Here is a 13,217-nt window from a genome sequence, read left to right on the forward strand (position 1 = left end):
AAAAGCACCTGCTACAGAAAACTTCGTCTTTATTTAATAAATGCCCATTTGCAGTAAGAGTGAGGTGCCAGGGTGAAGAATGGATACAGTATGCAAATCAAGATATCTTTTCCCATCCCCACTGCCCTTGCTCTCCTATCACGCTTGCTAAATGTACGCTAATCTTCCTCTTGTCTTGTGTTCTCACTTTTCTTGCAGTCGCTGTGAGCGCTTGCCTTGTAATGAAAATAAGGAGTGCCAGAGCCTGCCTCTGAGAATAACCTACTATCACCTCTCTTTTCCTACCAACATTCAAGTACCCACCGACATTTTCCGCATGGGCCCTTCCAATGCTGTCCCTGGGGATAAAATTCTGCTGTCCATCATCAGCGGGAACCAGGAGGGGTTTTTCACCACAAAAAAAGTGAACAACCACAGTGGCATTGTGGTCATGCAGCGGCAAATCGCAGAGCCCAGAGACCTTCTTCTGACAATTCAAATGCAACTTTTCCGCCATGGAACTGTCAACACATTTATTGCCAAACTTTTTATCTTTGTCTCTGCACAGCTTTGATCCCTATCTTACAGGCATCACTGGCTACCTTTTCTCTTTTAAAAGTAGCTTTTATTTCCCAGTTTTAATAAAGTTTTAGTTCATCTGTTGCATGCTGCACTTGCATTTTATTTGCCATCATCATTACAGTACTCCACTTTCCCCCATAACTGAACGTCTCAATTTAGGGAGGTTCTTACATGTACTCTGTGTCATTATAAAAAGCAGAAACAGGTGTCCAAGAGCTTATTGCCTGAGTATACTGAGGACTGAAAACAATTCATTTACTTCACACAGTAATGGAGTTGGTTTCATTTGATGATACAAAGCGGCATATGTTTAGGTCTAAATTTTTTAAATAAAATAAGTATATAATTTGACCTGTCTCAACTGAGACATCTTTAGAGAGTTTTGTCACTTCAGGGGCAAATTTCTGTGCATTTTCTGAAAATCTATTAAAAGTGTGTAACTTAGGCCCTTAGGACCTCATGGTGCCCCAACACACAAGTGGCTTTGAAAATGGGGACCCACATTTTCAAGCTGCCCTAGTTATCATTGCTCTGTTGTAGCCAGTGAGCTTGTGCTGATTTCCATCAGGTACAGATCCCAGTTCTAACTTTTAAAGATGGTACAAAAGAGAATCTCTTCTAAAGAACATTTATTTTTGAGATTTTTCATCTTCTTTTCTGTGGAATTTCCACTGAACTGAAAATCTAATGATGGGAAAACAGCAATTCCTAACAGCATTCAGCTACTAGCAGAGAGCTCTTTTCTATTTCACAGGCAATATCCTGAGATGTGTCTATAGGAATATTTGAAAAAGATATTTAGTTGGTCTCTCTCCAACTTCCATATCAAAGCTGGTAAATATTTAATTTTAAAGACTTTACCCACTACCAAAAAAATCCCAGCCAAACCCTAGCACCCCTAAAAGATAAGCCAGAACTCCGATATCCAAATCTTTCTTCCTTTACTTCTACAAGTTTCTTCATTCACCTCTGTGCAATCAAGAAAAATGTAGAAAATACAACTGGAATTTCTTCAGAGTTCTTCTGTTTTGTGAGCTGGAAAAGGATTTATTTTACTCTTCAGTCTTTGTATTGATAAATATTAAAAGCTAAGTCCCAGAGGTATGATCTAAAAATCAGTGTTCTTTACACAATCCTAGGCTCAGATATCTCTGTCGCCTGGTACATAAGCAGAGTAGTCGTCCATAGATGAAGAGTAATCCACATGAATGCACAAACAAAAAAAAAAAAAAAAGAATGCTTCACCAAATAAATGCAGAAGACACAAGAAAGGTACAAGGTTAGAAACTGCGAACATTCTAAGCCAAGATCACAAGCCTTAATCACCTGAACACAAGGAATTACTCTATTAGCTGTAAGCTGCAGGCTCTTGGGCTCATCATCAGCCAAGGACTAGATTGGGGCATGATTGCAGCACTCTGCCAGAGTATTACATGTTCCCTAAGGCAAAGTTTATCCCAGCTGGCTGACAGGAGTTCAAGTCTCATGAGGAATGCCAATGTTTAATAAGTCTGTTGACACATACTTATAAAGCTGCCAGATGCTGCCAGTGGGGATAGAGTCCCAGTTTTAAATATTGAAAGCACAAGCCCATGCTGCTTGAACTAATGGGATTTCTTACTGCCACAGAAGATGCTCGTATATAAATGCCTTCTGGCTACCAGTTCATTATGAGGCTGTAATTAAGTAAGATAAAGATTCAAAAATAAACTTAATTTTTGCAAGCATTAATATATATTTGTTTGGCAGGAAAAGAAGGCAGTGTGAGAATTTGGCCCTCAGTATTGTAAAATGTTACTATATTAATTGCATTCAGCAAGTAATTTAAGAACATGAAGCTCAGATTCTCCTGTATTAGACACTTTAATGCTGCAATGTGGCTGGAACATTCAAGAACATGTATGAAATTATGTAGTGCCATTTTTGTGCATGATTCTTTCCAAATGGAAATGAAGTCACAGTTCCTGAACCAAAGAACTTACTAATTGAATCTAAGAGAGAATATGAAAATAAATTATACCAGGACCCAAGAAGAAATGAAAAATGATATTCGGGAAAAGATTATTTGCAAAATAATCAGAGCAGCTGAGCTGTTTCTTAACTTTTTTCTCTTTTAAATGAAAAAGGTCTCAAAGAGGCACCAGGTCCAGAGCTGCAATTTTTGTTAGAGGGGAAAACTTGAAGGAAAGATTTGAATAAAGACATTTCTCAGCACTTAGGAAGAAACTTTTGTCCCTCACTGTCCCTACTACAGAAGGACATGAGCAGAAATGAAAACATCAGTTAATCAGAAGATCAAATGTAAAGATGATGTGTAAGGATAAAATTAAAAAGTATTTTAAGATCAGAGCACATCGTTAATAACAAATAACAGGATTTTAAATAGATGCTAGTTGTCAAAGAAGTTACTGCAGGAGTTGTCTAAAAATGGGATGTTGAAGCAGTGAAAGAACAAAGTGTTATTTTGGATATGCTGAAGCAATTAGCAGGGATATCAAAAGAAAGGTGATAAGAGAATGAATATTTGGGCAGGAGAAAATGAAAGCATAAACTCAAATTTAGTAGTATGGACAAAGCATGCAAGAAAGAAAAAAGTTGTGGGATCTATAAGAAGGGAGAAAAATGGTGCAAAAAAAGAGAGCTGGCAAACATTTGTCTGTAACATGTATGGTTACAAGCTGCATTGGTCTAGAAACCAGTTTTAGTTAAGAACTAACACAAATCGCTTGTGATCATTGTGATCCTCAGTTTCTGTATGCAGGGTACCTAATTCCTGTCAGAATGATTTACTCCAGTGAATCAAAAGTGAGAATTATGAATGCAAGTCTTAGAACTTCATCTTAAATTCCTGGCTTCTTGGATGAGAATTTCAGAAATGTTTCTATTTGCCCAATTCTGTTCCAGCTGAAGTCAACAGTAAAGCTCCTTTTCCTTTCTAGGAAGGAGCAAAGGCAGACCAATGTTGAATGCTTCAGACACTCCCACCAGTGTTTCTGCATATATATCCTATTATCTAAATGCAGCTATGAAAATATAGGATGCTGTATGTATTGTACCAGTAGTACTTCCTTAGTAATAACGTTCCAATGTGAGTTATGCAAGTTACTGTTTATTGGTGTCCCTAAAATCATTAGAGGATGCTATAGTTATTATTTGCATTATGTAATGCAAAGAGAAAAAAAAAATTCAAGAACTTTTCCAGCATTTTTAAACATGTTGCTGGAAGTAAAACCAGTCTGACTTGGCTCTTGTGACCCCAGCTCAGCAGGATCCTGAGGAAAGATGCAGTGTTTGTTTGCATGGCTGTATAGATGTAAATGTCTGCTAAACTCCTCTGTATGCAGCCAGGGAAAAAAAGAAAAAAAGAAAAAAGGGGAGAGGGAAACAAACATGAATGATGCACATTTTGCTTCAATTCTATTTATTATGTATTTTGAAATAGACTATATTATGCTGGAGCTAGCCTGTGTAATTTAGCTGATCTTTATTTCACAGACATGAGGGTCAGCTAGCTGGAAGTCCTTTCTTAATTTGGCAGCTGGGGTTTAAGGGGGTGGAATCTGTTGCTGTAGGTCAGACTATTATGTCCATATATCCATAATTAATTTGTTCTGAAACGACCAGCATGAAACATTTCAGCAGAAAGCTGTATTCTGTTCTCTGTGAGGTGTCTAGGAAATGACAAAATTTTGTACCCAGGTAACAGTGGGAAGTAAAAGGTCTCTCCTGGCCTCCATCTCCTGGCCAGTCTCAAAACATCAACTACAGAGTGAAAAATCAGAAGCCAGGCTCAGCTGGTGTAAATTAAGGCAGCTTCATTGCCTTCCTGTGGACTATGTCCATTCACATCTGTTAAAGCATAATTTCCTTAATGTTGATTCATGTTTTCTCTTTTATCTTTATTTTAGCTTCATGCAATATCAGCTTGTTTGGTTTTGTTTTCTTTGGTGAGCAAATGTGGGTAGCATGTAATAAGAAGTCACTGATGTATTTGGTATTAACAGAGCTGTAAAGTTCCTTTGAACATCTGAAAAAAGATGGCTTGTAGATGTGGACTTGGGCAACACATTTTGAAAAGAGCAAGATCCATTTGTTTCTAGAGGTATCTGGCAAACTAAAGCTTCCATTTTTGTTTCCCTTTTACTCAGCAAATTTTTATTCCTTTTAATCTTTGAATTCCCCCCCTCTGCCACTGCAGTCTTTTCTTTTTTCCACTTAGAAATATGAAGAAATGGGCAGGTCAAAGTTGAGATCATTTGTGGGGCTTAGTCACATTGTAAGTCCCAGCATAGCCCTTTCATCTCTCATGAACACAGACTGGGTATTGTGTGAAGTTCTTGAACTGTAAGTGACTTTAAATTCACTCTAGTGGACAAGGGTGAGAAGTCACCATTTAACTTTTAATAGACTTTCAGGGACGAATGAGCAGCTGGTTGAGATCGAATATGAAATGACCCTTACCGTTTCCCCAAACTCAGAATTCAATCTTTGAGGTTTTAAATAATGTGGTTAACTTTTTTCCTCTCCCAGTTTTCATTCCTGTTTTCTCAGTTTAAATGGAAAGAGGCATGTGAAAAAAAAAAAATTAAAAAAAAAAACAACAAAAAAACTTCAGAGAGGCTTTTCTGGCTCGTTTTGCACTGAAAATCGTGAAAGAAAGTTGGTTCTTCAGATTTCCAGAGTGGGAATTGTTTCTTGTTTATATGGCTGATATCACATGGAGTGCAAAAAAGGCTTGTGCAAATAAGCGCAGCTTCACTGTAATTGGTGAGACCATGCCCACACACTGCAGCTGAAGATCTGGGCCTAATTGTTTGGTCTTGTTTGTACTTTGGAATAGATTTTACATGGCATTGTGGCATCTCATGCTCTACAGCTCTCCCTGTTTTCACATGTCTGGCTTAAAGAACTGGATTTAATGGGATTTTGAGCGCAACTCAGCTGAGCCAAGTTTTTCAGTGGTCTAGCAGTTCCGATGGTGTGCATTTGTTTCAGCTTTTGAGGTGAAGAATGAACACTTCTATCAATTATAGTTTCTAGCTCCCCAGATTGCAAAACACAGAGAAGTAATTAATTTTCAGAAAATATATGCATATTTCTCTCTCGTTTCTCTTAGTGTCAGACTTGAAAAGACAGATACTATCCGTTGCATTAAGTCTTGTCGACCTAATGATGTCAACTGTGTGTTGGATCCAGTCCACACAATTTCCCACACTGTCATTTCACTGCCCACGTTCAGAGAATTTACAAGACCTGAAGGTAAGTGGTTTGTTCCTTGTTCCATTTAATAGACTACCACATAGAAAACCTCCACCGGAAATCCTTGCTTAAAGCCAGACTTGCTACCAGTGCAGTAAAATGTTTGCACAGGTCCAAATTATAGTGTACTATTCATTTAATTAAACCCTTCGATATCCAGGAGTTTTAATTTTATGGGGCAGAGAAAGTTAGAGTTCTAACTCATATAGCTTCCTAGGAAATACATATTGAGTCTGAATTCCCAGGTACCACATTTACCCACATAATAGCCGTGTGCCCCATGACATTTTTTTTCCCTTCTTGCAGATTTTCCCATAGGAAGTAGGTACTCATTATATTCCTCTCATCTGTTTGTGGTCTGTTGTTTTCTGTTGACAGGTGACTTGTTCCAAAAATATAGCCTTTATCTGTATGGAAACATTAATCACAAAATACATTCTATTGAATATGCTATCTAGTACTGTGATTGTCTAATTTTTGACCTATGAAATAAATGTTTTCTAAAATATAGAATAAAGGAAGGGAAATTTCAAGGGCTGGACAGGAAGCTTCTAAGCTAGGATTCTTAAAAAGTATCCAAGTGAGTATCTGTCCAGTCATCTGAAGTGAATTTTCCAGCCCCAGATGCTGCACTCTCATGGGCACATCTGTATTTCTTTAGTTCCTTCAGCCTCTGCAGCACCTGCAGGTTTTTAAGTCCTGCAGTTTCATAAGGATCACTCTCACTTTGCTTAGTTCACATACATACATACAGATCGAGAGCCAATTTTTGCTGCTTGGCACTGGTATTCACTTTCTGGCATCTTCACTGGGATTGTGTACACATCCATAGGTGGGATGACTGCTTTCAGCCCTACTTCTCTGTGGGATGAACCTAGTCAACAATTTGCTGTACAGCACAGACACAGAGAGAGAAGTGGCAGAGGAAAGAAGATTATTTTGAGGGGATTTTAAAGCACCTAAGTCTCAATTTCTGATGCATGCAGAGTCTCAGCCTTGCTGTGTCATAAATTCGTCCTAAATGAAAGCCAAAGTTGTTTCTTCACTTCTGTACCAGGCAAAAGAAGCAGGGCAAGAGACGTCCAGTCCTTGTTCATATAGGAGCCATTTAACCACCAATAACTTAGCTATGTATAGCTGCTATAGATTGCGTCAGGCCTGTTTCAGGCCTTGGCTGGCCCTACTTCACAGGAAGCAAAGGCATGCCCCATAGCCACTTCTCCCATACACACCCCTTCAGCTTCACCAGGTGTACTGGCAGCAGAGCTAAGGATTTGGCCCAGGATGCTCCCCAAACTTCCCTCATTAGTCCACCCTTACGAGTTAATAAAAAGAAATGAGACCTAGCGATCTGAGAGTATGACTGAAGCCCAGGACATGTTCCTAAACCGTAATTCAGTGCATGGCTTTGTGTGAATTCTTACAGCTCCATGATTTATTTTCATCATCTGTAGAGCAAGGATAATAATGAGAGTAATAATACTTAATACCACCCCCACCCCCCCCAGGCTAAGATACTCTTACTGTGTTTCTGTTTTTCAAACCTAAAACCTTTTTCCAATACTCAAAAGGGCTCTAATTTGTAATGGCAATATTTTAGCTGCCTAATGAAATCAGAATTCAGAGGTTTGTATATTTGGTCCCCCTCCCCTGCCCACCCTGTGGATCCTCAGTGCTGTCCTCTTTGGGATTTTGCAAGTCTGCCTGGTTTCCAAGAGTTGGCTTTCTGGACTCTAATAGTGTTTTGGCTTCAGGGCTTCTTGCATGGTGCAGGAGGAGAAAATAAATCTCTCTGAATCCTCCCTTCCCCCAGATCTTCTTTCTTTTCATTTCTTTTCAAAGGACAAACTGAGAGCGGTGGGGGAGGGGGCTGTCCTCCACCAGCTTTGAGGGCAAGTCATTATGGATCACATTCTATCAGGTTCCTCAGTGATGTTTTCAAATACTTCTCAGTGCATTCTGTGATCCTCTTTCTTTGCAGAGATTATTTTTCTTCGTGCCATCACACCTACATATCCGGCCAACCAGGCAGATATCATATTTGACATAACAGAAGGAAATTTAAGAGATTCCTTTGATATCATCAAGCGTTACATGGATGGTATGACAGTGGGTGAGTAGTGTTTTCTGTTTACTTTCTTCTCCCAATAATATTGTAGAACAAGATCAAGGAAATTAACTCAAGTAATTAACTCCCACCTTGATTTTCAAGCCTGTATTGATTTATTATTCTCCAGTCCATCTATGTAATTTGAACTAATATCACAATTAGTTTTTTATTAAAAATAGTAAAGGCCTAAACTTCAATTTGAGAAATGTTCTAACTTCTTTCAGAATTGGTGCTAATTACAAATGCAAATGGCTTCATTTTAAAATGATGAGCCTTGCCCATTATAATCAAACTCAATATAATAATACAGCATGTTAGTGAAGAGACTGTAAGTTTAATTAAGGGTTCTTGTTTAAACAGCATTGAACCAATTTTTGGATAATAGTTTTTTTAAAGCAGGACTGAATTTACTGAAACCGTTACCTATTTTAATACTTAATGACAGGCTGGTTCAGTTTTAAATAAATACCTTTGTTGAAGGTAAAAGGGATCTGACAAATGCTGCGGTTTAGAAGAAACTTCAGAATGGAGCATATGAATTTGATTTAGAGTCTCAGCTTTGCAGGGAGGAGACATGGCAGGAGGTATATGTGTGTATATGGATCATGTTGTAGACTTGCATCTATTTAAATAGCAGGGAGGGGCCGCAACACAATCTGGGGTCATTCTTTCTGATGAGCTGCTCTCAGAGCAGGGCTGTTTTGGGGGATATAGTGCATAATGTATGCAGTATGTAATGCGTATAGTGTATCTAGCATACATATTTATGTATACATGCACACAGATATATATTTACAGTGTTACGCTGCTTGGCTTTCACTCTAGGACCCAGCATACCCAGGAGTAGGTGGCAAATCATGTGAGGGTTGCAGAGCAGAAGCAGGTCCCAGTTGATGTGCTGCTCTGCCTGATGCAAGATGCTAGTGCTGTAGCAAGGGAATATGCTGTGATTCTTATGCTTAAAGAATGAATATGCCAGGTAGTAAAAGGTAATATTTGTTTGGTCTTTATTAATGTCTATTTATGAAAATAGAGGACTACTGTTCCCACTGAACATTTGTGCTTCAATATGTGAATGTGCAGGTTCTGCTCAAGTTTACACATGTGAGACAGTTTTCAGGAGTCAAAAACACAGCAGAAACTGGGCAGAAATATTTTACAATGAAAATAGTGGATTCCTCTGTGATTATTTGTAGTGCTCTAATAGTGAAACAATGCGTGGTGCAAGGTTTGGTTAGGGATTTTTTCTTTTAATCCACTGCGTATCATACAGTTCATAATCCAGGCCATGTTACTAGAGAGTAAGTTAGCTGGAAGTATTTGGGTTTCTCAGTTTAAAAACTTGTGGCAATTTGGGACGTGGCTTAGTGGTGGGCGTAGCAGTGCTGAGTTCATGGTTAAACTTGATGATCTTAAGGGTCTTTTTCAACTAAAACGATTCTATAAATGTATGTGCTTCTGGGTTTTCTAGCAGGACTTTGGATGAATAGGAAAATTACTGCAGTGCTTCTTCCACACTGATGGTTTGTGAAAAAGTCATACTTAGCATGATCTGAAGGTGGCACTGTTGCATTTCAGAAGCTTGACATTACAGCCTGAGTTGTGCAAAGGTTTTATGAACTGTAGATAAAAATCATCAGTCATTAGGTTTATATTTCTTTCTTTATCAAACAGAAGTATACATGTGAATGCTGAGAAAGAGGGAGAGTCTGTTAAAGTGGGATGATAAGATTACAGATTTCAGGTATTGGGTTGATTCTTTAGAAGAGTATAAATGTTATCAGATCCCACAGTAGTTACAGTAGTTTGCTTTTCGTGCTATGTGCTTCTTTCTGTCTGAAATAAGAAAGAGGGATGTGTTTGGATATTTGGCTGGCCAAGGTATTCGCCTGAGGGAAGCTTTTCCATTTTGAATAACAGGACTGCGTGTCGATGGTATTTTACTTGGTAAAATGGATATCTGCCTCACAGCATTAGGAGAAAAAGGATATTCTTATACAGCAAGTTGAGAGGATATGATATACACCTAAGTATATTCCCAGTTCTGCAAAAGAATTGCGCAACTCTTTCTTCACCTCAGTTCCCCCATGTGCAACATGGAGATGATAAAACATGCCTACTACTGTCTTAATTAATTCTTGTATATAAGATTCTTAATTAATTCCTCTATGTAAAACTACTTTGAGATTAATGGATGGAAGCTGCAAAGTAAACTGCCTGCAGCATAACTGGAAAAGGGAAAACAAAACAAAACTCCAGCTGATACTTACCTGAAGGGGCAGAGGTTCAGGGCGGCATGTTGTATGTGTGAAATCAGGATTACAAATAATTCTGCCAGCAGCAGTTCTGCTGCTCTCATCAGAATATCATTTTTTTCTTGTTAATAATCAGAATGTTAGGTGTTTCCATGAAAGTGCTAAGTAGTTTTCAAGACAATAAATAAGATGGGATCCTAGTCCTCCGGAGTTCATAAAATGAGTCCCTCTTGTAAAGAAAGAAGAAGGGTTTGCATAAGGGTGGAAGAAGACAAAGGGCATAAACAATATCAGAAACTTCATTGGTTATCCCATTAAGTTACATGAACATAAGTACTGTGGGGATGTAACACAGGGACTCTAGCAGAACAAACTCCCAGCTAGCTCAGTAACCATTGTCCAACATATGAGCCAGTAACAGAGAGGTACATAGGAATCTTTCTGCAAATGTAATATTCCAACTTGCTGTAATCATTAGTTTATGTGCTTCTGGGAAAGTGCACCTGGGCTACCATGCTTGATGACCACTAATGGACATATGCCTCTTAAATCTGTGTAACCTATTTTTAATTATTATTAATTTTTGCTGTCTATATTGTAGAGGAAAGAATACGTTTACCCTGAAATCATAGATGCATGGGTAAAAGGAATAATAAGCATGTTTCATTCTGTGTAATATTTCAGGAGAAATGACCAGAGTATCAAAGCTATTTAATCTGCTAATGGAAATTAGATCACCAAATACCTTTGTCTACAAGACAAATTTTCTCTATAAGAGAAAAGGTAGAAAAGCCCTACAGGAGTTCTGTGGGTTTATTTTCTTTAAGGAAAAGACATGGACTAGCTCAGAGAGAGATGAAACACATAAGAGCATATGGAAAAAAAAAGCAGGAAAATAATTACTAGTGTTACTGAAAGGGCTGAGTGTAGTAAACCTTGACAACATGTCAGAGCAGAGGAAACTGATGAAGGCATTCAAAGAAAAGAGGGAGCAAGCACTGAGAAAAAAGGGGGAGAAAGGACAGATCAATGAAGATGCCCTTGCAGGAAATCCTTCATTAGTAAAACAGGTTTTTGCTAGTTTGTCACAAACACGAGAGATGACACCTTAAGAAGGACCTGTGTGTGAATGGAAAGGAACAAGATGCTCTCAAAACTGTAGCACTGAAAAAAAGTAAAAAGGTACAGGTTCCTTTTGGTAAAGGCTTAGAGAGTGGGAGGAGCTGTTAAAGAAGGAGTTACAGAAGAAAAGTGAGGACTTCAATACCGACAAAGAACTGTGGACTGAAGAATCGGGTCATCAGTTTTAGCTGTTATCTATTGAAGTTGACACTGAGACATCAAGGAGAAGATGTTAGTGATGCTGAGAAATATGTAGGGTTGGATGGAGAGTGGCTTGTCAGACTTTTGTGATTTGTTGATGGAAAGGCAGACGCTGAGGTCATAGGGAGAGATGAGTGTCTAGCAGCAGTTTGTGAGGAGGAAAAGAAGAGACACCAGAAGCAGAGGAAACAGTTGCTCCAGGAAATGTTAGAAAAAGAAAGAGCACAGTCTCCCAAAGGAGATGTAGGAAAAGCAGGCACAAGTGTGGAGAAGAAAGAGGTAAGGACAGTATTGCAAGATCAAGGAAAGAAAATATATCAAATCAGTGATCAGCCGTATCAGACATGGAGGTCCAAAAGAAGTAAGAACAGACTCCATAACTAACTATGCTGACCTACAGGAAGTATCTTCCAGTGGAAGAGAAGGAATGAAAGCCAGCCTGCTGGAGTTATAGTGCATAGACTTCTTGCAAGCTGAAGAAAAATAGTTGTGTAAAAAGTTGTCTCCAATATTTCTACGCTATTGTGCTAAAAAAGAGATGCGAAACCTCTTTCTTTTCTGATTCGAGAAGTGCTGTGGAGTCTTTGCTGCCTGGTGTGGTTACAGTCCAAGGTGGCACTGAATCCAAAGGACGCTGTTAACAACTGCACATCACTTATTATCATGGGTGGGAGGAAAACAGAAGTGCAGACCTATCCAGTTGTGGATTTTTTTTAAAAAAAAGCTTTTATAGACTTCTCAGTGCATTCCTCCTTTAACCAGCTGTCAGTGAAAAATGAAGAATGCATTTTCAACCTGTACAAAAATGTCCTAGCAATGCCTAAGGTATTATAAGATACTATAAAACATTTCCCCCCTCAGCTATGCATTCATTTCCTTAGGTGACTGTAATACCACCTTGTAGTCTGGTAAACTTCAGGAAGATTGTAAAATTTTGTCATACAGCAAAAAGCAGTTTTCGTAGGCTGAAATCTTTCATGTTGCATTCAATACTAACTTAAGCAGATACTCTTGCCTATTAAGCGGAATTGTACTATTCTGATCAAAAACATCCAGAGTCAATACAATTATAAAATTTCACTTGTACCTATAGAGCTTCTCAGGGGTGTTGTGCTGGTGCTAGAATACACTGATATCAACGTTGCTTATCATTTTACAGATAGGTACTGCTGTTCTCCATTGTTATGACGAGGATTTCACTGCTATCTCTGTGCTGGCTTTCCAGCCACATGTACAAGTGTGAGAGTTCATGATATTACCCTGGAATTACTACAGAAAGTGTCTCAGCTACTGATAGCACAACAGAAGATTTAGTAGTAGTCTAATTTTTACTATGGTATCATTTAGTATGATCCAGAGGCTGGGAAGACACATTTAAAAATTGATCATAAGGTAAACAAAAACAGATATCATAAGAAAGTGTGTTTGTGTAATCCATATTGGTTGGGGGCAGGAGAAGGAGACTGGAGGTTTGACTTTTGAGGAAACCTCTCCTTAACACAGGGTAGTAGTTCTGTGTCTTGTAAGTAGTTTGGCCATTCCCAGTGTGGCAAGGTCTTTTCACAGTCTGCCATGCTGTGGTCTGACATTTGTGTGGTCTGACATTTGCGTGGTCTGACATTTGCATGATCTGACATTACATTCAGAGGCGCTGGGTTGCAAAAGATTCGGTTCTGAACTTTGTCCCTGGGCCCACTCTGCTGTGATGG

General features: G+C 38.7%; 1 protein-coding gene across 3 annotated transcripts in view; it reads left to right on the plus strand.

The window, feature by feature from the left end:
* FBLN1 (fibulin 1) overlaps positions 1 to 13,217 on the plus strand; it is an 81,399-nt gene that overhangs the window by 50,505 nt on the left and 17,677 nt on the right. For 2 of the 3 annotated variants that reach the window (XM_062634927.1, XM_062634926.1), the window contains 2 exons: positions 5,678 to 5,820; positions 7,802 to 7,933. In XM_062634927.1, coding sequence (XP_062490911.1) covers positions 5,678 to 5,820; positions 7,802 to 7,933 — 275 coding nt within the window. Of the gene's footprint in view, positions 1 to 198; positions 643 to 5,677; positions 5,821 to 7,801; positions 7,934 to 13,217 lie in introns of those variants that run through there. The other variant, XM_062634928.1, reaches the window with a different exon arrangement.

The sequence above is a fragment of the Pezoporus occidentalis genome, unplaced genomic scaffold, assembly GCF_034315485.1.
Source record: "Pezoporus occidentalis ecotype Australia unplaced genomic scaffold, CSIRO_AGI_Poc_V1 ctg44, whole genome shotgun sequence".
In the NCBI taxonomy this organism is placed as follows: domain Eukaryota; kingdom Metazoa; phylum Chordata; class Aves; order Psittaciformes; family Psittacidae; genus Pezoporus; species Pezoporus occidentalis.